Genomic DNA, 23,588 nt, shown 5'->3' with positions numbered 1-23,588 from the left:
AGGAGCGGGGCGCGGGGATGTCCCCGGTGCTCGAGCAGTGTCCGAGCGGGGCGGGCGGGCGGTTCTTCGCCGCCGGGTCTCTCTGGGGTGCCGCTCCGGGGGGGCAGTGCAGGAGCTGCTGTAGGAACAGCGCGTTTCCTCGTGAAAATGGTACGGTTTTTACTGTGTAAATGCTGCTTTCCCTCACTCAGGGCTTGCGTGAGTGTTCGGGGGAGCTCGCGTTGAAGCGGGTGGTATTTTTTTCAATGCATTGAGTTAAACGACTTCGTCTGCGAACGCGGCAAACTGTTTTCCGGAGTTGAGATGATCTTAGTGCTGTATTTCAATTCATCAATGACAGTTTGAAAAAAACCTCCAGTGTGTTTTTATATATGGAATTGGCACCATACCTGCAGAGGATGTCTTGCTTCAGGTTGGTCCCAGGACCTCTTTGCAAGTGTATATTGGTGTGGCTGAGACCTGTGCTGGCACCTAAATGTCTTGTTTGTCTGTGGAAGATGTAGCAGTGCATGTGACTTTCTCTGTACTTAAAAAGTATGAAATTCGGGGTTTCTTTTGTTCCTCCGTTTCGGTTGGGATCTGTGGTGCCTAAAAATTGGGCATCGTGCCTGGGTTTGGAGCCACTGTTAGAAGTGGCTCTTGTGTTTGGCAGGTTGGTGAAAATGCTCTACTGGTCTTGGTGCGTTGCTCATTTAAACTTTTTTTTGAGTTCGTGATGCTATATTTTACGTGTATATTTTAGAAACTGCAGTAAGCTATTGTTTGGTCACTTTATTTCACATGCCTAATTATTAATTGTATCGCAGTGGGCTGCAGTATTGAGCAGACCCAGCTGAAAGGTGTTAGAACTGAGGGGATGCTCACAGGTGGTTTGAGTATCTGCTGCCCGCTCACAGGTGGTTTGAGTATCTGTTTTGAGTATCTGCTGCCCGCTCACAGGTGGTTTGAGTATCTGCTGCCCAATTACAAGTTGCTTGAGTATCTGCTGCCCCTGTGTGTTCTGAAGTTGCCGGGCAGATCAATAAATCTCTTACACCTGGCACCTGTGAACGTGGAACCACAAACAAACGGTTTTCTTCTGGGCAGGAAGGTCATAGAACTTTCAATTCCTTTCGAAATTTAAGCACTGGTGTTGACTTTAAAAGAAATTTGAGGTGCACTTTTGGACAATTAAGTCACCTGAAGCTGCTGTTTAATTGTTACCCTGATTGTCCCCAGCTGATTGTCCCAGCCTGCAGGCTGAAGGCACTGTTCTGATGGCTACCCTGCAAATGCCCATAAGTGAATAAATGTAAAAGCAACTGTAACCTACTAAAGCCGTTTATTTCCTGTGTAGGATCCAGGCAGTAGGGATGATTGCCTGCTGCATTTCCATGTGTGCGGTGCCTGCATGCTGTGTGTATGTGCAGGCAGTATATATCTGTGTGGTGTACAGGAACCAGGCACCTAAATCCATAGGAATTGCACCACTTAGGAGTTCTTAGAGGAATCCATCTGAAGTGACTCTGGTCAGTGGATTGCAGCGGGATCCCCAGAGCAGCAATGTTGGTGTTTGCTCTTGTTGCAGCCTGTAAGATGGACACAATAACTTCCTCAGGGAGAAACACAGGAGGGGTCAGTGTCCGAAGAACAGAATCACACGATGTTCTGGACATCATCAGCCTCTTCAGCACTGCTACAGAAGGTGTCTTTGGAAGGGTTGATGTCATGTTCCTTTTGTAAGTAATGGTATTCTAGGACATTACCTTTCTTGTAGGATACTTCAGGCAATTAAGTCACATTTAAAATGGCAAGAAAACATTCTGAACCTATGTTGGGTGGTATCATGATTTTTTTTTTTCTGCTATTCCTGGAAAGTGAAAGAAAATCTACTTCCATCTGTCACACACATGACTGGGCAAACCTGGGTCACTGCTGTCAGTGTGGTGGACGTGATTTATCTATACTAGTCTCTTATAAAAATTCAGAGGAAATACTGTTGGCTAACTCCTGGTGAAACCCTCAGATTCCAGTGTCTGCTGCCTGCTCCATCTCCCAGAATGCTTTTGCCTGTTGGGGAGGAACAGAAGTGGAGGAGTTTTAATTGCTACGAGGCCATAACTCTTCTAACTTCTGTTCCTGTGTATGTCAATCACTTTTCCTTCTCTTCCATTTTCCCGTTAGCCAAAGGAGTGGGTTATCTTTTGCCCTTCTGTATTCTGCTGTGGGAGGCAGCATCTGCCTGCAGTAAAATGTTTGTGTGCCACCTCTTTTTGTGTCCCTGATACCCAGTGTTCTGGGAGGTTTGGTCTCTGTCTCCTGGCTGCTTGCACAGCAATGTCCTAAGAGGAGATGGGGATTGTAGTCGTGTTCTCTTACCCCACCTCCATCCCTGGAGCTCATGATGAACCTTGTGTGCTTCCTCTTTCTGTGCAGGGATGAACAGCAGACAATCTGTGGGGAATGCTTATGGGTCACTTTAGGTTTTTCCTACCTAATGGCAAAAATCTTGGGTAACAGCTATTTGGGGAACAAGTCAATGTTTGAGAAAACATACAGAGAAGAGGGAGCATTTAAGTCTTGCATCTCAAATTCATGATGATTGAGGATCTGAAAAATCATGTCAAGTGTTATGTTGGAACATTCTGTCTGGAACTGAAGCAATAATGTCAAGTTAAGATGTGGGTGATGAGGTTTGGAGGCCTGATTCTGGGAACCCTTTTGAACATGGCTAATTTTACTGTTCTAGCAGGCTGAATTCTGTCAGATGCTTTTCTATGTAGAGTTTCTTCAACTTCTGCACAATTCAATTGCTTTCATAGAGAAAAATCAAATCTTGCTTTGACCCTCTGCAATGAGAAGAATGAGGTTATAGCCCATGCTGCCTTTCTGGACTATCCAAATTGGAATATCACTGATCAGGCTAACTGGGAACCATTCCTGCATAAAAACTACACTAACCATAAGTGCACTGTAAGTAAATTGTGTGACTTATAATTTTCATTTAAGGCTTAGGTATGAAAAATATACATGGGCATTAAAGATGTGTTTTTGGTAGACCTGAGGCCTTTAGGCTGCAAGAGGTGCTGATCTGATTCCATAAGAAACTCTCGTGTTGATGTGGGCATCTTGGTGCTGGTGTGGAGACTGCTGCTCTCTGCTCTGTGATGGCAGCTTTCACACAGGCTCCTTGGGCAAGTGGATGAATTTCTCTTCAGACTTACGGGCTGGAAACAGGCCCTTAGAAGTTTAGGATTCAAATGCTGCCCATCATTCAGTCTAGCTGGGAACTAGGTCCTGAGAAAATATGGAAAATGTTAACCTCAAGCACTTAAAAGGTGGGCAGCACATGGCATAACAAGGTGTTGGCAGTACTGCAGTAATGTCTAGGGCACTCATCAGTTCTCAGTGTGTTGATGTTAAGCAATGGCTTGCAGATAAAGTGACAGATACAGCAGTTGTATTTGAAAATGCTGTGTGCTCTTAAAAGAAACAGTCATTGCAGCCCAGGGGAGTGTAGAAAAAAGATGTCAAATTTCCTTGTAATGGGCTTTCTTTGTCTCTTGAGCAGCACTTTGTGCCCAGGCAAGGTGCAGGCACAGCCACTTCATCGAGGTGCAGCTGTGCGGGGGTTCTGTGCTGCCGGCTCTGCCTCAGGCAGCCTGTTCCACACGGTCTGAGGCAGCAAAGCCACAGCTGACTGCAAGTGCAGGGGCAAACAGAGAAAAGACAGAAAAATAAATGGATACTCCTAAGTAAATAGGAGCAAAAGGCTCTTTGAAACACTGACAGGGAGCAGGGATCTTACTTTGCTAGAATGGGGATTGTTTTCCAGAAGAGGTACAGAAGATTCAGTCTGTTTTTTATGCTTCTGCACTGGCAGAACAACTGAACCTTTTCTAGGGTATAACTTGGTGATTAACTGCAGGTTAAATCTTTGCAGGTGTGCTTTACAAAACCGAGGTCATCTGAACATAAGATTTCTGCGAAGTCTAGTTGGCAAGTCTTTTTCCTCAAGCACAGAAATAAGACAGATCAAAGGTCTAATCTGGGAACTGACTTGTGCAGAATTGGATTAGTGGAGATGCTTTACAGGACTGTCTGGTTACCAGTGCTATTCAGAAACAGTGACAGTCCAAGCCTGACTTCCTGGGCCTCCTCTTAGACCTCAACAACAAAATATTTTTTCTTCCTTTTGCTTTTGAGAAACAAACAAAAAGCCTGATGTTTAGAGATGGCTTTAGGTGTTTGTTACAATAGCCTGTTGTCGTTGTGCTGGTCTGTGTACTGCAACTTCTGTTGATATTTTTCTTGCTCTGAAGTTGCTGAAGTTTATTGGTGACTCTAGCCATGACATTTTAGTTGAATAGTAAACTATTCAGAAGACCTCAGGTTTTCCCACTTAAAATATTCTTCGTAGAAATATTTTTTCTACAGGTGGACCTTCAGTGACCCAGCACACTAGCATGCAGGAGAAGAGCTGAATTAATAACCCTTGCCACTCCAGCACAGGGGTTTTCCAGGTTAACTGGAGGCATATAGGATAAAAGTGTCTGCTAGTCTGCCCTGTTTCTGCCTGAGTATTTAAATATGTCTAATGATATAGTCTTAAAATCTGTAATTTTTCTTACTACCTTAAAAAATATTTTAGAATTATGGGAAGTGAGCTTTGTGTTTGTTTTTTTTTTAAACCTAAAAAGAATGTCTTTATCAGCCAAATGTTAAATGTTAAGATTTAGTTGCTAATTATTGTGGTTAAATGTTTTCAGTCTATAATTAATACTGCTTATTATGAAATGTCCAGTGTATATTGCAGTCCAACAATAGTAAACTGAGTGTAAAGTAAAAATGTTGCAGAAGCACAAAATTATTAAAAGTATTTTCAATATCACATAAATTTATCCACACATGCTTTGAAGTTATTTCATGAAGCTGCTCACTTTGAGTGCAGATCATATACACTGGAAATAAAAACGTATATTAATGCTTGGGCTGATGTAATGAATGTTAGCTGCATGGTGTAGACTTCCATTCCTTGTCTTGTAGCCCTTGAACACACTGTTCATGCATCTCTTTGTGGCAAAGGAAGGACATGCAGCTGGCAGTTCCCGGGAAACTGTGAGGTGAGTTCCCAAGTAGCTGTAGTGAAGCAGGTGCACTCCTGCCATCACTTGGAGAGGCTGTGGGATTTACCAGTGCCTTCAGGTTTACAGTGCATCAGAATGGAACATCTCTGAAGGCTCAGAAGCTGTAACACATCACCTTGTGTTACTCAGTGCACAGTGGCTCAGAAACCAAGCTGTGGCAGTTCCGAGCACACTTCTCACGCCCTGGTCAGGTTTAGCTGTAGCTTTGCTGTCATTTCCCACAGAAATAGTACTGCACTTGCAAGGCAGAGTGATTTTTCTTTTAACTACGTTTCCACTTGTAAAAGCCAAAGCATGGGAGTGAGCAGGAAACTTAGAAAGTCGTAGATGTTCATGGGATACACCTGTTCCCAGGTAACTTATGGATAGTTTGTTAGCCACAGATTACATGGTAAGGCTGCAGACTACAGTACAGCAGCACAATGTGTTGCTGTGTTTGCTCAGGTTATTTGGTGTAGCCCAGAGTCTGCTGCATAAACAGGGAACTGCACTTGGTGCTGCTGTTGAATTGACAGTTTGTCACATCAAGTCATCTCATCCAGATGCCAGGTCAGATCTGCCAGCAGAGGTCTGGCATCTTTAATAGTTCACCAATGGGGAACTGATATAAAAAGGAAGATATTTGAAATCTAAGGATTAGGAAATTAGAGAGAAATAAAGTAGGAAAAAACAGTAAAAAATGCCCAGATGAATTTTATTTGATCTAATTTGTCAGAAATGTTTTAATTTTTGAGCCACATGGACTCATGGAGGAAGATTAGAGACACTGGAGAGAAAAAAAGATTTATATTAAAAGACTAGCTGCTGTCTGTCATTGATGGGTGCAATGATGAAAGATTGAATAAATTTGTGTCATTTGTCCAGGAGAGCTTTCATCTTACTACCAGAACTGCAGTTTATACTTCTCTTCATACCAGCTGAGGAAAATTTAGGTAGGAATTTAATACAATTTCAATCTCATTAATAGACACTGTGAGTTTTATGGTGGGTTTTTTAATATTGAGAACATTTATCAGTTTCTAACCATGTGGAAAACACAATCTGAAAGTATCCTCCTGTGAGGATCCCTTGTGCAGGAGGTGTCTGTGGTTCTGTGCTCACTCCAGCAGCCATTCAGCAGTGTGTCCATTTCCTGCAGTCTTTAAATTTGCCAGAAACGGGACATCAAACAGGATTAAGATCAATTCCTGCAAGTTTTGTGAAGGTTTCTGGTTGAACAGAGCCAAGAGATTGAAATTGGGCACTTCGTCTTGCTTAGCCAAGCAAGTACAGATGGGGAGAGGACACTCTAGTGAGGCTCAGAGGGGCTGCTGGAGGCATGGAAGGAAACTCAGATTATTTCTTTTAAAACAGAGGTACAAAGATAAAAGCACATCTTAATCGAAGAACAGCACCTGGCTTGGAGTTTCAGTCCTGAATTCAGACTAATAAACTAAGCATGCATTTAATGCCTGATTTCTTGCTTGGACTTCTCCAGAAGTGAGCTGGAACCTTTTCTAGGTTTCTAGGCATATAGTTCCAAGACATGCTAAAAGACTCTGCAGTGGTGCCTCAGCTATGGAAAACAGGAGCTGAATGAAGGGCTTTGTCAAGCCCAGCCAGCAACAAATATCAGCTTCCCTTCAGCATCACAAGTCCTGACAGATTCTCCAGTGGCATAGAGAATTGGCTGCAGTATTTTCATAGGGATTTAATTCTACCAATTTCTGATTGCTCTGAAGGTTATTCAGGTTTGGAATGCTGGATTAATTAGATGACTCCATTGACAATTCTCTCATGTTTATAGTGCTATCATTTTAGCTCCATTGCTTGGCTTAAACCACAGATGGCAAAGTGCTCCAGATCTCAAGTTTGAAACTGTTTTCCTCAAACAGTTCTGCTGACCACTGCTAAAGCTTGCATAATGAATTTTCCCTGCCTCTGATGGGTTTTTGTCATCCACAGAGCCAGGCCTGAGGGGTGTCTTTGCAGTGATGCCGCCTGCTGTAGGGTCAGCCGTGGGTAAGAAGTTCACCCTGCTCGTGTGCCCCCGGCACCGCTGTCACCCACGGCTGCACGTGCGCCAGGCCAGGTACTGCAGCTTCTGCTGCTGGGGGCACGTCCTGGGGGAGTGGGAGGAGTGTTCTCTTCTGCTTTGCAGCATCCATACCCTAGTTCTACTGCTATGGTTTCCTGTCATAACCTAAGTAGTTCTAGGATTATGCTGGTTTCGTTCTACTTCATGGCAAGATCAATTGTATTTCTTGTAAAACTAGTTTGCTGGTGATGTTTATTCTGTGATCTGCTGGAGATGCAGTGTGTGCAGTTTCCAGGTTTCTTGAAACCTCTTCCAACTTATTTTTAATTTTAATTTTCTCTTATGTCATATGCTGAGCAGTTGAGCAAAGCCTGGTAGGAAGGCCTGTTATCTGAAAGAGTTAAATAAGAACTGAGAATCCTTAGTTCCAGTAGTCATTCAGACATGAAGAGTAATTCTCTTCCATGTTTTTTTCTGTGGAAGTGCTCCATACCTTTGTCTGGGTATGTTTCAGGGGAGCAGCCTCCTCAGCCTTGCTGAGGGAGTTTAAGAAAATCGTGGGGGTAACACTTTTCTCCCTCCATTGCATCATCTGTTTTGATGGCCACAGACTGGAGCAGAGACTTGTTATGCCCACGCAGTGTGCCTTTAACAGCTCCTTGCTCCTGAGGTGGGATCCCAGTCATAAATACCATTACAACAGTGAGACTGGGTTACTTTCTCCTTTCTCTCAGCCTGCTGCTCACCAAGCAGAGACATGCCTTTCCCAGCAGCCTTGCCTGTTATCTCTACCTGTAGATTGACCATTGCCAGGCTTGGTTTTTCCTGCCATGTGAATCCTGCTGTCTGTGCTGAAACAATGCTCTGCTGTGCCAGCCTTGTGTCCAGGACGTGGGAAATGCTGGGTTTCTGGCTCAGGGGCTTGGGGGTTCTCTGTGTGGGTACTGTGGGAGTGCTTCCCTGTAGTGTGGTTGAAATAGAACCTGTATCTATCACATTGAGTCACTTGTTTTTCTCTTCACAGTGAGGAGAGTGCAGCTAGGGCAATGTATTATGGAGCAATGATTTTATTTGATTGATTTATTCTGGAGTTGCGTTTTCGTGTTCTAAATGTAAGCGTTGCTTTGTGGCTATGTAGCAGAGTTGTGATTAAATTAGCATTTCTGGTACCTGTAGTGGAAAGTGAAACTTAGGGATATGTGCATTCCTGGAGCACCATCACATGTGGATGGGGGGGCTCTGTACTGGTAATTCCACACTGGGCATAGCTCATACCTCTGCCTGGTAAAGCCACACCTTTTTGTTTATGGGCTGGTTCATGCTGCCAGCTCAGGCTGGATTCTGACAAATGTTTTATTGCACATATTTAACTCTACAAAATGGTTCTGAGGAAGCCTGCAGCTTATGCTCCTCTAGTTTATATATGCCATAGTTGTAGTCTATGCTCATGATATCCTGTTGCTTGACTTCTGAGCAGTTTAAGAAAAAAGCCTGAGGCCTGACCTTTAACACTTCACACCATCCTGCTGTAGTTCTGGACATTTCAGTGTTACAAAGCTTTTCATGCTATCTCAATGGTTAATTAATTCCAAGGTGTTTAAAATCTTTCTATATGTCTTGATTCCAACTATATTTGTTTAAATTGTATTTTCTTTTGGTGGCCATTGGGTATTGTCAATGGAATGTGACTTTTATGTGACTGGAGCTGTTACTTAGGCTATACCAGTATTCCTGATAAGAGATACCATCTTTTCTGAGATTTCTGTGGTTTGTTACAAATACTGAACTACTTTAGTTCTTTTATTATTAGAAAGCTATCTAGAAAACTGTTTTTCCTCTTAAATTACACAGTACCTGGTGATATTCATACTTCAGTGCTGTCCTTCAGTAGATTCTGGGTCAGCTAATTTCTGTTTGCAGAATATGCTTTGCCTTTCGCTCTGCGTTCACCTCTGTGCTTGGCTGGCATCCATAGTAACGGCCAGTGGAGCCCTTAGAGACTCATCTGTGAGAGTTGTCCCCAGCCACCTGCCTAGCAACATGTTCTGGGGGAGGGAGAGGAGATTAGGGTAATCTCTATTCCCTCTTCTCTTGCTTATAGAGGGGGGGAAAGCAGCTGTCAACTGATACTTTGCTTAACCATCAGTTTTGGAGTTCCTCTCTCCATCTGGCTTTTAGAATATGAGATGTCTCAGTTGTGTGCACCAGAACTCAGCGCACTAAGCTTTGATATTTAGGGTCCTTGCTGATAACTTGTCTAGATCCTGTCACTCTTGGGTTTGTACCATGTGTGAGTCACACATTTGCAGTTCATTGTGTGTGCTTGCAGTAGGGGAGTTTCTCTGTATTTTATGTTGGTAAGCTACTGGTTTTTGGAGGGTTTCTTTAGCTTTTTTAAGACTATGGTACTGGTGAAAGATATTAAAAAATAGAAAAAAAATTGAAAAGAGTTGTGTTCCTACAGTTAATGTGCAGGGAGATGAGTGGGTTTATGTGGAGCCCCACTGACTGTCATGGGGTCAGTCTGTAGGAATTGCCATCTGCACCTCGGAGTGTAGCCTTGTGCCGTGTCCCCCATGGAGCAGCATGCCATGTGGGGACTTGGAGCACTCAGTGCAGTGTTCCCTTTTCAGGAGGTGTGTGTCCATTATCCACCCCACAAACAGAATACAGTCACATTCTGTTACCCCTTTGTTAGTTTAGTTTTTTTGAGGTTTGATAGCTCAGTAGCAGATTTGCTCTACTAGTTAATTGTGTTGCAGTAGTGAAGTTCTGATAATAGAAAACCCCACCCCAGCTTTTCCCTTGGGATACTGCTTGTGACGGAAGAGGAAGATTGTAAATTACTCAAGTTTTTACAGGGTTTTATTGCTCTTGGAATTTCATTTTAGTTGCATGTTTTGAATTAATTCTATGGGTAAGTAATTGATGGTGTGCTATATTTTCTGTGCTTTGGAGAGCCTTGGCTGGCCAGGTGCTTGTGGTGCTGCCCAGCCTGGGTTGTGCAGCAGTTCTGTCACTGTCCATCCCATCCCAGCCACCCCCAGACCTGCCTCGGGTGTCCCAGGCCTTGCCCAGCAGTGGGGACAACAAGAGTTATAGGATTGTTTAGGCTGGAGCAGACTCTAAAGATCAAGTGTAACTGGAATAAAAAGAGAGCCTTGACAGATGGCCTGAGGAGGAGAAGGGAGGAATAAGGTCAAAATCCAAGAGGTCCCTGGCCCCAGGTAGAAAGGTGATCTTATTCAGAGGTCACTTCCATTCTGGTGTGTAGGAGCAGCAAAACCATCTGGAGACCACGTGGATTATCCTTGTATCCTGCACTGGAGCCAGGCAGTGCCTGGGAATTCAGACCATGTTTGATATAGTGAGAAATAGAATCTTTTTTGCCCATTTATGTGAACTTTAAGGCTCCTTCCAAATCCATAAATGTATAAAGAGTGGCAGTGAGAATCTGCTTATTCTGCGTTTCTGGATTCCTGTGTGGAACGATACTCTCCAAGTTACAGGTGTTTGGATGCAGGCACTTCCTTACGTGGGCGCTGGGAGCCCGTAACAAAACACGAGTTCCCTGGTGCTCCCTGCAGGAGGAGGTCTGTGCTCCCCTAGCAGCCGAGGGAAGCGCCGGTGGCCGTTCCCGGCGGTCCCTGCAGGCGGTGTGCGCATCCCAGCCCCGCTCCCGAGTCCCGGCCGGGGCCGCGCGGGGGCGGCAGAGACCGTGCGGGGACGCGGAGCTTGGACGGCAGAGACCGTGCGGGGACGCGGAGCTTGGACGGCAGAGACCGTGCGGGGACGCGGAGCTTGGACGGCAGAGACCGTGCGGGGACGCGGAGCCGGGACGGGCCGTGCGGAGGGTCCGGCGGGAGCGCTCCCGGAGCGTTCCTGCTGCGCTCCCGGACGGGTTTACCCGGCGCCTGCGGCCCCGCCTGCGCCCGAGCGGGCCGGCAGCGCTGCTGTGTCTCTTCCAGGAAACATAAACGTGTTCCCGGGCTTGAAGTGACTCTTCCTGATGCAATTCCTTTGTCCCTGGGCCCGCCTGTCTCCAGCTCTGTTGGTGTTATAGCCGAGGTACCCTCCTGCTCCCTGCTCGGAGCTGGGATGGTTTCCCGGCAGTGCAGTTTGTTCCTTCTGGCAGCCCAGAACAGTCCTGCTTTCTCTCTGCTGCTTTTGGTGCAGAACTGTTGGTTTCACCACTCAATTCCAGCGTTTTTCTGAGAGGTGAATACAAGTGGCTTCATGTTATTGACAGCAGTTCTGTGTTGGAGCTGGTTTGCCATCAGCCTTCAAGCCATGGTCCCAGGGTGTGTGACAGATGAATTGTCACTGCTTTGGTAGAAGCACTGGGACTTCTTCAGGCTTATACTGGTCCTAGCTAGGAACAGCAGTTTAATGGGAAAGAGTCTGACTGTTTAAATAAAAATCCATGCAGTTTGGGGGTCTGTGTGAGGGCACCACCACACCTTGTAGCAGCCAGATGCTGTCAGGGAGAGCAGGGTGGAGCAGCAGAGCAGATAAAGCCTGGCTGGCAGGTGCCCACCTCGTCAGAGCCTTTCCTGAGGCAGAGGGATTTGGGAATGGCACCTTCTATCTCTTTTAGTGGTGGAGCTTTAACTTGACTTTACAGAGCACAATGGCTCTATGTGCTGGGTGACTTGGCACTGCTGTGGGTAATAAGTCACGAAGCCACTGCTCAGCACTGTGTTCCTGTACACCAAGGCACTGTGTTCTTCCTTACTGTTTTTGAGAATTGATTTTCTAAATTGCACTGATGTAGCTTTTGGAGATTTCTGCCAACTCTAACCACCTGATGATTGGGCTCAGTGAATATAATTATTTTAAATGAGGCCTAAAGCCCTGGGCCACCTGGCCTGAGATGCCTTAGACAGGAGAACTTGGAACTGAGTTTCCCTTGTATTTTGTTAGGGAGAGAAAAGTATGTGCATTGGGCAATCCAAGTCTTAGTTGGGTTGTGCTGCCCCTTGGGGGTGGTTCTGTTTCTCCTCTGGTGCTGAAACTCCCACTGTAGTGTGCTCTGGGGATGTGTTCTAGGTGAAATTACTTGTGGGTGCAGACTTTGGAACAGATATTTGTAATATTTCTCCATATGCTAATGGAGTAGAAGAGAAGCATCAGAACCTATTAATGGCAGAGCTGTAGGACATTACCTAATCTCTTTTTTGTAGGCTGGAAGATTATGATGATCTCATGCCAATCTGGACACCCCAAAGTAAGACTCTGAAAAAAACCTTTGGTGAACATCTCCTTGTTGATCTCATGGAACATCAAGATGAAGAAAATAAGGCAGCTGTTTGTGAGGTCAGTCTGCCACGAGCTCTGGTTTTCTCTGATGTTGGTGATGTCCTGAGTGGCAGCTCACTCTAGCTCAGGGAATGAAATGAGCAGCTCACCTGTGAAAGGTAGAGCTCATGATCTGCACCCACTTGGTGCCCTTCACAGTGTAGTTTGTCTGTCTTTAGAAGTGATACCTCCAGTTCAGAAATGAAGTAGCAATTCCTTGTTCTTATGTGGATTCTTTTAAAGCAGTTGGGACCACTTCACCATCTTGAAGAAACCATGTTGCCACATGGGTGGTGTGCATCGTAGGTGACCTGTTTTCATTCCCAGAGAAAATGAGTAGCCAGTAATCCTTTCACAGTTTAAAATGCTGTAGATTTTTTTTCCATCTCCTGGCTCAGACAGTCAGATTTTTTGCTGAATTGGAGACAGAAACCCAGGAATTAATTTAAATAAGACAGAGGTGGTAATAATTATCCTACTGAAAATTCCTGTTAAGATTTTCCAGTGTTAGTAATTGTGCATGGTATTGCAAGGTGATAGGCAACATAACCTCTTTAATTCCTGAAGTCTGTTTTCTGTGGCAAATGGTTTTATAAAGCTGCAACGTGTAATCACTGCCATTGGGAGCCAAATGGGAAACAATACACCATTAGTGTAATGGCACATTGCAAAGGGCTGTTGCTATAAATAATACATTTCAGTTGCGTGTTCAGAGCTCCATGTGAGACCAGCAAAAGGTGTTTCAGGCCCTCAGAGTTTGTCCTCGCTGCTGCCATGGATTGGGAAGGCGCCTCCACGCAAACCACGATGGATGCCAATTTTCCCTGCGGAGAATGAAGCTGGCAGCCTCTTTTTGCACATATGGTAGATGGATTGGTTAATCAGCCTCTGCTGAGCCTTGGGCCTGAAATTACATAGCAGCCAGGCAACTGTGGTGCCCCAGCTTTGTCGGTTACACAAACAAGGCAAACAAACAATCACTTGTTTGAGGGCAGAAAAATTAAAGTCATACTTTTTGGGGTCTTTATTGGAGCACTGATGGCCTGATAAAACAACTGTACAAAAGCAGCCTTTGAGTTTTCATTAGGTTTATAAAGGCTTTCATTATGTGCATTAAGGTGGAAAGAAAATATGTTTTGATAATGTGTGTTTCACCAGATAGTTGTGTACAGTACTAAAAATTGAAGAACTTCCTTCTAGACTCGTGTTAACTTAGACCCAGAAACCCTCCAGCAGGCCAGTTCTCTGTGCTCAGAGGGCATTGCTGAGGACTGCAGCCTGCTGGGAGCTCCAGCAGCAGTCAGGCACCTGGGGCACCATGGGTTTCAGCATTGCAGGGGTGCTGCCCCTTTCACATTTGCCAGAGCAGTTTGTTTTGAAGACCAACTCTTGGAGTTCTTCAGAACTCAAAAGTATTTAGCACTTGTAATTGCTGCAAATAATACTCGCCAAGTACTGTGTTAGGTACCATGTATATAATATAGGATTGCTTTCTTGAGTGAATAATCTTATAGGATAATAAAATACACTTTTTAGTTTGTGCACAATTTTAGCTAGAAAGCAGTGTCCAAAAATGAGTCAACAATTACAGCTAGCTGCATCCAGGTTTTAGTTCAGCTGTGCTGAAACTTAAAGCCAAATGATGCCTTTTTGGAGGTATATTTTTTATTTACTGTAACAAATGTTTTACTAAAATAATAGTCCATATATATAAACTTAATGCCCTTGCAAGTCATAGCTAACAGGAGACTTAGAAATCCTCAGAGCTCCTAATACAGACATTACAAGGAAAAAAATAAAAAAGCTTCTTTAGGCTTTGCTGAAATAGTTCCTTTATACTGTTCCCTTATGCACAGTCAGAGATGGAGTGCTAGCTTTTGTTTCAGAAGTTTTTTGTTCTTTTTTTTTTTGTCCTGACCTAAAATCACGGGCTCTTCTGTGACGAGGCTTTTACATTTCAGGTTGATGGCACTGCAGTAGGATTCATGAGCTTATGTTCTCAAGTGAATGTTTCCTTGTTTCAAGAGTGTTTTGACTTAGGACCTTTCCATGGACTCTGTAAACAACATGCTGAAGATGTTCTCCAAGTGCCACGGAAGCCAAGTGTTCAAGAAGGTATCTGTATTCTAAAGTGCTAGATAGATTCAAGGTGCGTTAGTGTCTAGCTTCTGAGTAGGCTGTACAGAAGGTTAGAAAAGGATATAGGTTTACTAGCAAAAAAACCCCCACAAATTCACCTATCTGTCTTGGAGTGGGTTGCCTGGGGTTTTTTAATTCAGGAGGGGAATTTTGATAACTGATGTTGGACTCAGAAGCCACTGTTGTTTGTGGGGAGCTAGCCTGTGCCAGCTGTGGGATAAACATGGGCTTCAAGTTTGAGAAAGCTGAAGCATGGGGTGTATTTTCTGTCAGTTAGATACAGCTGTGCTGTTCAGTGAAGATCCGATTTTGAAGTCTGCTGGTGTGCTGTCTGTCAGTAGCCGAGCAGCTGGTTACCCGTGTCTGGTGTGTTGTCCTCTTGACTCACCTTGTCTTATTGCCTTGCCGTTCAGCTTCTGCTGTCTTTGCTTATTGTTTGCAGTCTCCTGGGTTACAAGATTTTGGGAGATCAGGGACTGTCTCTTGATTCTACTCTTATACTGGGCATGGTACAGCAACACATCTACAGCCACCTTACCGCAAGTGATAAAACCCATGAGTATGGCACCTGTTTGTACAACAGAAGTGTCACGTAAATGATTTACAGTTGTCGTCTTTATTTTTCAGTGTCAAAGGGCTTTTTGTGCAGAAGGGCAACATTTTGCTGTCTACTAATTATCAGTAATGGAATAAAAAAACCCCACCATTAGGTTATGCGTCTGCTTGTCTGAACACAAAGCAGCAGGCAAAAAAAGGCAACCAGGGAGCTGCAGGGCCGTTGCCAGCTGATGTCTCAGAGCTGGCAGTCACGGAACAGAAAAGGGAGAGGAGAAGGTCTTGGAGCTGCTTCTGTGGACTTCCCCTCCCCTGCAAAGAAGCATCTTGCACACAGAGGATGGAGGAAGCTGCCTGTCTCCTCCTGTATTATCCTGCAGCTCCTGCAGTGTCAACTCAGAAGAGGTGACAGACATAAGTAGGAACAGAAATGAGACTGAGGAGGAACAGAGATCACTCATGAGCTGGGGCCCCATCCTGGGCTGTCTCCTCTGGGTGACCCTGCTCGAGCAGGGGGCTTGGGCACGGTGACCTCCAGGGCTCTCTCCCAGCCTTACCCATCCTGTGGCTGTTCCTGGTGTCTGCTTTCCTTCTCCAGGGACTGCAAGCTGTAGGCTGTGTTCTGCAACAAATTCTGTGCTGCTGAGCTTTTCCCTGAGTATGTGGTTACCAGTTCAACAATACAGCAGTTACACACTTTTTATTTAGGGAATCTATGAGACATGTTCTAACTGCGAAAACTTAGCATGAGCAGTTGTTGTGTTCAGGTTCTTGTGAATCTGGCATCTGAGTGATTTTTCAGGAATTTCTTAAGCAGCATGATTAGCATCCTGTGTGTTTATCTCTTTTTCTCTCTCCATTTAAAAACTATGTTAGTTTTGATGGTTGATGCTACTTTACAATGCTGTGGGTCGCCTTCAGGTAAGACCCCTTATTTGGAATGACAAGAACAGCTGTGGGGAAAAAGAACTATTTGTAGACTTTCAAGTAGCTTGAGTTCAAATTGTTAATGATCTGCCACCTGGGAAAAAACTTGAATATCATAAGCTGAGAGCCTGGCTCTGGTGCTATTTCTGGAGAGAGAGCAACTAGAAATTTAATGGTAAAATTTGCTGTATACTGCTCAGGAACATTAACTGTTATTACTGAATAGTAATTAAAATCATTATTGTAGCTTTGCACACTTGAGAATATAAACAATTATAAGATTAATATGTGTTGGTGTCCTGTAACAGTGTAAGTTGCTGTTTATACCTGCCAAACAGTGTGGCCAAAAAGGAGAGATGAAACTAAAGGCTGTGGTAGTTGAATTTCAGAGAAAGGAAAGAGGAGACAAATCAAATATGCACTACCATTACTTGGATTTCTGATACCTGTTCAATAAGGCAGGAGCTTGTCACAAGAAATCTATTAGGGCTTATTGAGAATATATGCTTTATAGGATGGCTATTTGATAAGCAGCTTTTGTTTTTGCTGCTTGTTGCCTATTTGATTTATGGCCATAAACTAAGTCTGCATTTTTCAAGCAGTTTGAATGAAAAGCTCTTTGCCTCTGATTTGGGTTTCATTATTACATGACCTGTGACTTAAAATTCACTTCAGTATTCATTCATGAAAACTTTCTGGAAAAATGGTAATGTTTCATTTTTTTTTTCCTTTTAAATTAAGAAGGGAAAGAAAAAAGCCCACTATTTTAAGAACTAAGTTTACTGTAAAAAAAAAAAAAATTACTGACCAACTAATAAGCACCATTCCCTTCCTCTGACTTCTTAATTCTCTTTTCAAATGACATCTTCAATAAAGTTGTCTTGTTTGGAGTGGGTTGGGTTTTTCTGTAAATGTGGGGAATTGCATCCCAGTAGTTCATTGTCAAGCCTTTCCAACATAAGGGCTGGCTTGTATCTTTGAAATCTATTCTAGTGTCAGTTCTGTCCGGGTTGTTATTGCAAACCCATGGCTGATCACACGAAGCTGTTTTGGTGAGTGCAGGGTTTCTGCAGGCCCCTGCATTGGACACTGGCTGCCAGATTGTCCCCTGCTGTGAAGGCAGTGGAGGTTCACTGACCTGACATCCATAGAGGATCTGGACTTTACTTTATTGAATCCAAAGGCTGGGAATTTAAAATGCAAGCTGCATTCCTTTGTACAGTAATTTTTTATGTTTCCACATTTAAAAAGGATGCTTTCTCAAGCTCTTTAGCTTTTAAGTAGAGACCGCGGGTTGATATTATTTTTCCTTTCAAAATGTAGTACTGAATAATAATGGAAGAGTATACAACAGTCTGTACTGATATGCCACTTAGGTTTCAGGGTAATTACAGTAATTTGGTCGTTACTCTATATGGCATCATGAATTAGTTGCTAGAAAACATGATGCAGTGGGAATGATTCAAGGGCTTTTCATCAGGCCTCATGGTGAACTGACTTCTTCATCCTGCTGACTGTACCTCAGCTAACAGCCCAGCAATCACAGAATTATTTTAATTTCCTCTTTGTCTGTGGTCCTTACTTGATTTAGTGTGACAGTATTGCTGCTCTTCCCAGTCACTCGTGTGCAGCGTGTGTGCAAACAGCGATGCAGCCGTGTCTGACAGGAGTGGATGGGGGAGCCATTAAAGATTTGCATTTTACTATAAAGTCAGAAACAACATATCAATATTTACATGACAACAAGAGACTTGTATTAATTAACTTCTGACACCTGCAAGGCTGTTTGTAATGAGAAATGGAGCTGGTTAATCAAGATGACATTTGATAATTTCTGTGAAGGCTCACATCTGTGGTACCCCAGAGAATCCAGGGCTCCTACCCCCCAGTGTTTCCCCTTGCCTTGCATGTTGTGTCTGCACTCCTTTTATTGACAGAGAAGCAGATTTTCAGATAAAAGATGTTTTTTTTCTAAATACTTTTCACTAAATTATTTTAAACCTTTGAGGTACTTAAAAAAAAAAAAAAATGCCCGTTACTGTATGAAGAAACGCTTCTGTCTGCGAATGTAGCCCAGGGGGGTGTCCCAAGGCAAAGTTCAGAGAGAGGTGGGAGGAATTCTGTGTTCTGAAGACTTTGGTTTTTGTTCTTCCCGGAGCACAGAAACTGACTTCCTTGTGTTCTTGGAGCTTTCAAATGCAAGGATGTCCTTGCCTGGTGTGTTTTCTGCAGCAGTGATACCTACACCTCAAGAGCTTATTAGTTAAAATTTATTAGCAGGCTTTAGTTTTAAATATAATACCAAACTGTGAATGTATCAGCAAAACTAGTGAGGTGGCACTTAAGGAATGGCAGAACTGCTACCTGTAGGTTCAGGGGCTAAAAAGACAACAGCTGACTCTTGGCTTTGGTAACTTTGGTGGGTATTTGGAGCAATATGTAGGGTTCCCTGCTATTTCAATATTTCTTTTCCAAGTTGATGATTAAAATAATTTTGGTCCATAACATTAAATGTGGCCTTTGATGCATTATCAGATGGTTTTTTGTTCTGAATACTGTCCCCTCACATTTACTTTAGAGGCATAATCCTTCACAACATGGACTTGGGAACTGCTTTCTCTGGAGTGTGTAACATTTGCTGGAATGGCAGTTCCTGCTGTCTAACAAGCAAGATGTTTTTATTAGGGTTTCTTAATATTTTAAATACTCACTCTAGATTTAGCCTTGACCAGGGGAGTGAATAGCAAACCCCAGTGTACAGTGATATTTACATAATATCCCTAAGATGTGCTTGTGTTGATTGGTTAAGCACTTGCCCAGGAATGCTGTATGAATGCTGTGTGTGTGTGTATATATCTGTAGCATTGTGTATGTGTGTCTCAGCAGTTGGTGTTTAAATATTGATTCATGACAACTACGACTAACTTCATCCTTTCCCCTTAGTTGTCTGTCTGCCCACAAAAACATCCTTACTCAGCTGGGAGTGACTTAGCCTGCAATGTTACTGCAGTGTTACTGAGGATGGTGGGAAGGTCTGTCAGCAGATTTCAACCTGGTTTCCATTGCTTTGGTTGTCAAGTGCTTTGTGGATTGCTTTTATTCCTTTTCACAGTGCTGGTGTCTAAAAGCTTACCAAAGCCTGGGGTCACTACTGCTGTGGGAGTTCCTCATGTGTCTCAAGCAAGTGTCTGTTTTTGGCACAAAAATCATACCCATACACAAAGTTGCAATGGCTGACCAAGTGCTTTCAAGCAGTTCCTTCAGCATGGAAGGAGAGTGGCACAGGAGAGAAGTTCTGAGAGGAAAAGGAGGAAATAGACAAAGAGCAACAACTTCTACACAAAGTAAAACAGCATTTAAAGGACTGATTAGGTTTAGCAATTGAGAAGCAAGTTTTAGTCCCTGTATCTTGTCCCTCTTTGCACCAGTAAGAGTTCTGACTCAGCTAGGGAGTTGATCTTAATCTGAATTTCAGTTCTTTTAGAAGAACTAATCTGAGAATGAAGAGCCTTTGCTTGTCCTTGTGATCATGAGAAAATGAGTTAGTGACAGGTGTGGGGTTTAAGATACCAATCAATACACTGACTCCTGTTTTTTTCAGCTCAGATGGGGTAAAAATTTGACATATAATACATGATTTAAGAATTACTTCCAAACTGTCTTGTTCAGGTCTTATTTTACAACTAATTCCTGGGGGTATTTTTGCTTAGAAATTGAACGGTCTAATGAAGTTCTAGACAAGCAGCTACAGGAGAGTCTATATTAACTGTGGTTATTACAAATATCTCTTGATAGAGGTAGCCTTGCCTGTTCCAGCTATTGCTGTGGTTCTGAGGGTTAAACTCACTTTTTTAAGCCTTATGCACTTAGTCTCTCTTTTTTTTTTTTAACTCAGGTGAAGATGAAAGCAACCAAACAAATCAAAAACCAGCGCCTGTTTCACGTGGGGACTTGGAACGTGTTCCTGGTCCAGATGCAGCTGTGCAGGTAATGCTGCCGTGCCCAGCAGTGCTAATCCCTCCAGGAGCTGCCAAGGAGCAAGGCTGGCAGAGATGAGCACAGGCAGTACTGCTGATTTCCTGTCCCCTGCACGGGCCCACATGTGCCTGCTGTGGTGCACGGATCAGAACCAGCTCTGGCTGGGGTCTGGAGGGAGGTGGGCACAGTTAGTGCTTGGGTGAACTTTCCCATCCAGTTCCTCTTGAGCAGCCAGGCAGCACAGGGGTGGGAATAGAGGGTCCCTGAGGGGAGAGACAGCACGGGGGCCTTAAATAATGAAAATACCTTCTGAAAAGTTGTAATTCTGCTTTGCTCCTGTTGCAGGAAGACGAGGCCACCGCTGTTTCCCAGGCTGAGCTGCCATTGGATGATGGCAGCACCAGAGCTTTGAAAGCCTCAGAGACACGTCCCTTTGAAACTGAGGAGGAAGGAGCTTTGCGTCCAGTGTACAGAGGAGCTTCCAATGCCTTCTGTATCCGTCTGTTATGTATTGATGAGGCCTATGAAACCAGGTGAGCATGAACAGCCTGTTATCCTGCCGATGACCCCTTGCCAGGTTACATCTTTAGAGCAAACCAGAAAGGGACAGCACCTGCTGCAGTTGGGTGGGAGTTCTTCTGACCCCTGTTTCTGTCTGTTTCTTTCCCCTTCAGTAATAACTTCTCAGCCTCCAGCTGCAACTTCTCATCTCTGATAGGCCTGTGGGGACAAAAAGTGAGGGGATGCATTTTTTTGTTGGAAAAAAATGTTTGTTGAAGTTATGGAAGAAGGCGTCTCCTTCCCTGAAGAAACACTAATCCAAAGCTGACTAGCTGGGAGAGGAGCCAAATGTCACAGTACTAGACATCTCCCTGGATGGGGCAATAAAGCTGGTTTTTGCTCTGCAAGTCATTCTAAACACTCAGCCTCCCATCACTGAGAGGAATTGATTCCATATTCTAGGATCTGCTACAGTGGGGAACAAAGGGTTTTTCTTTTAAGATCATTGATGCTGACCTTGGACTCTTAGATCCTGGTGGATTAGAACAAGGCTGTAAATGGGGTATAGACACTTATTTCCCAAATTTCTCTGTACACTTGTAAAGCAAACCTATATTCAATCAAATCAGCAGAAGCTTCTTCAGGAACTTTGTCCTGATCATAAATGAGCCCTGCTCTTTTTAGAGATCATATAAAGGCAGATAAAACATACTTACAATAAGTAGACAAAACAGTTGAGCACACCCAGGGTCTTCCATGCTTTCAGATCCATGTCATGTCTGCAGACACCAGGTATCAGGAGTATCAGGTGTAAAGATTTCATAGAAGATGAGTTGGGCATCTGTAGTGCTGTCTGAAAAACATCTTTCTGCTTGTAGTAGTAGTCATTGGTGACTGACAACTTCTGAACTTCTCTGGCTTAAAGCAAGTTTAGGAGTAAGCCTGTTTAAGAATAAAAAGGAGAATTCCTTGAAAACTAATTCTATTTCTTAAGCTTTTTTTTTTACTAAGGAGGGAACCTACCCAAGGGGATTGAACTCTGAGTCTGCTGCAAATGCAAACATCTGAAGTTAGCAAAGCAAACACATGACCTTGGTGCATATTTCCCAAGTGATACACCCAGTAATATAGCTTGAGTTGGTTAGGAACTAGTTTGGAGAGAAATGGAGTGCTAGAAGTCTGTGCTGTACTGAAGAAAACACTGATCAATGAATGTGCAATAGAACAATTACACTGCAGAAAGGCTGTTCCAGAACAGTTAATTTATGGACAATCTAGTGTAAAATAAAATTCAAGCAGGATAATTACTGAAAAATAAAATAGCTATATTCTAATATAATACACTGAGGTGAGGTATTTGCTCTGGAATGGCTCCATTATACTGAAATAGCAGTTCAAAGCTGTGATGGAGACCTATGTCAAGACATAATCTCTGTAGACTTCTCAAGTTCTCTGCCCATAGTATCCTGCTTAGGATAAGGATCTGTCCCTTTTTTTGCTCCCTTCTGACACTCTGTACTTTGTGTCTACCATTGTTTCTGTTCAAGACCTTTCTCGCTGCATTTATCATTCAATGCTGTGATCCCAGTCTCTTTTCCCTGGAGACGTCTCTGGAACAGTGTGGATTCCAAGATGGGTATCTAGAGGAGATAACATTCCTGTCTGAGCACTTCTCCTAAGATTAAGTCAGGCAGATCCTCTCCTCACAACTGAGGAATCTGTAGATCTGTTTTCAGATGTTTTGCTTGTATGCTTCCCTGGCTTGCCTTTGCTTGGTCCACCTGTTTGTACAAGAAGCATTAGCAAAGCAAGTATGTGTAAAGGAGGGCAGGAAGTCATCCTGACTGCAGCTTGGAATCTTGTCCCAAGGGAGCTCCTGCTGGCCCTGCAGAGCATGGGCCCAGAAATAGCAGTTGAGTTGAAGTGTAGGTGTGATTGCATCTTAGCCCTGAGGGAAGTTTGCTCCTGGGGAATTGTTATCCAGCAAAGCTGCTGAATGTTTCCATCTCCTAAATGCAGAGCTGTTATGTGGTTTGTTAGTGCACTGACAGTGAAATGTGAAGGAACTGAACTGCTGGTTTATCTGCAGATATTTAATACCTTTCTAAGCCCCCTGAGAAGTCCTACACCTCCATTCTTGTGGTCCTTGCTCCCAAGAAGGTATTGGGTACCAGAGAGAGAAAACTACATTGCAGTGGCGTTTTCTTTTCCCCTGCTTAGCTATTCTATTAACTAGTTTTAAAGATGTTTATATGGGTGAATATAGAATACCCCCATCCTGATCTGTCCTTACAGCTTTGTTTTAAGTTTTCATTCAAACATAGATATTGTAATTAGAAATTTTCTCTTTTCAGTTAGATTATTGAGGTAATAAAAGGGAACTTAGAGGTCTTGGGGAAGGGATTTACCAGTGGTTTTAGGTAATGTATCTATAGTGAACTTCTTCAAAAGATAGATTTTTACAATGGGAAACTATTTTATAAAGCTTCATCTTAACTTTGGGCTTAGAGCTGTTTGATATCCTTATGCATGGGAGAAACAGGAAGGATTTGCTAGTTTCTCACTCTCATGGAGTTTTAAACTGAAATGTCACAATTTGCTGTTACCATGGAGAAGAGAGTGGGATTACTCTAAGTCAGTAGGTGAGAAGTGGAAAGAAGTGTTCAAAAACAATTCAAAGTATTGATGTTCCTGTTAGTCTGCTAAAGCACATCTGACAGGTTTTCCTGAGTGGAAAGTCACAGAGCTCTTGCTACTCTGGCTATTATGGAATAGAACAACTACTGTTGTAACCTCAGTGTTTGCTATATACCAGTGCTGCTGTGACAGTCCAGGAATGGCTTCTGAAAAGCTTGGAGTCAACAGGATGAGAGCCAATGTTTTGTTTTTTTTTTTTCCTCTTTCAGTGAAGAGCCTCTTGTTTTGGTATGATGTCAAACCTTCTGGTTATTCTCGTTAATAGTGGTGCTTTAAGTACTAGAAGTCACAAATTGCTGTGCAGCATGCACGTCAGTAGTTGCTTATTGATGATTGCTCAGGACTGTCTG

At 43.5% G+C, this 23,588-nt stretch overlaps 1 protein-coding gene across 1 annotated transcript in view; it reads left to right on the top strand.

The window, feature by feature from the left end:
* Window positions 1–76: 76 nt before the first annotated feature.
* The window catches only part of CFAP61 (cilia and flagella associated protein 61), an 85,127-nt gene continuing 61,615 nt past the window's right edge, over window positions 77–23,588 (top strand). Inside the window, exons 1-10 of the mRNA XM_018077501.2 lie at window positions 77–150; window positions 1,568–1,718; window positions 2,802–2,952; window positions 5,026–5,102; window positions 5,991–6,058; window positions 7,071–7,197; window positions 12,327–12,459; window positions 14,403–14,556; window positions 19,958–20,049; window positions 20,386–20,573. Of these exons, the coding sequence (XP_017932990.1) occupies window positions 1,576–1,718; window positions 2,802–2,952; window positions 5,026–5,102; window positions 5,991–6,058; window positions 7,071–7,197; window positions 12,327–12,459; window positions 14,403–14,556; window positions 19,958–20,049; window positions 20,386–20,573 (1,133 nt within the window). The 5' untranslated portion in view covers window positions 77–150; window positions 1,568–1,575. The remainder of the gene's footprint in view (window positions 151–1,567; window positions 1,719–2,801; window positions 2,953–5,025; window positions 5,103–5,990; window positions 6,059–7,070; window positions 7,198–12,326; window positions 12,460–14,402; window positions 14,557–19,957; window positions 20,050–20,385; window positions 20,574–23,588) is intronic.

This window comes from Manacus vitellinus, unplaced genomic scaffold, assembly GCF_001715985.3.
Source record: "Manacus vitellinus isolate BGI_N305 unplaced genomic scaffold, ASM171598v3 scaffold_38_pilon, whole genome shotgun sequence".
NCBI classification, from domain to species: domain Eukaryota; kingdom Metazoa; phylum Chordata; class Aves; order Passeriformes; family Pipridae; genus Manacus; species Manacus vitellinus.
The sequence above is the reverse complement of the archived record's forward strand: the minus strand, read 5'-3'. Positions and strand labels throughout refer to the sequence as shown.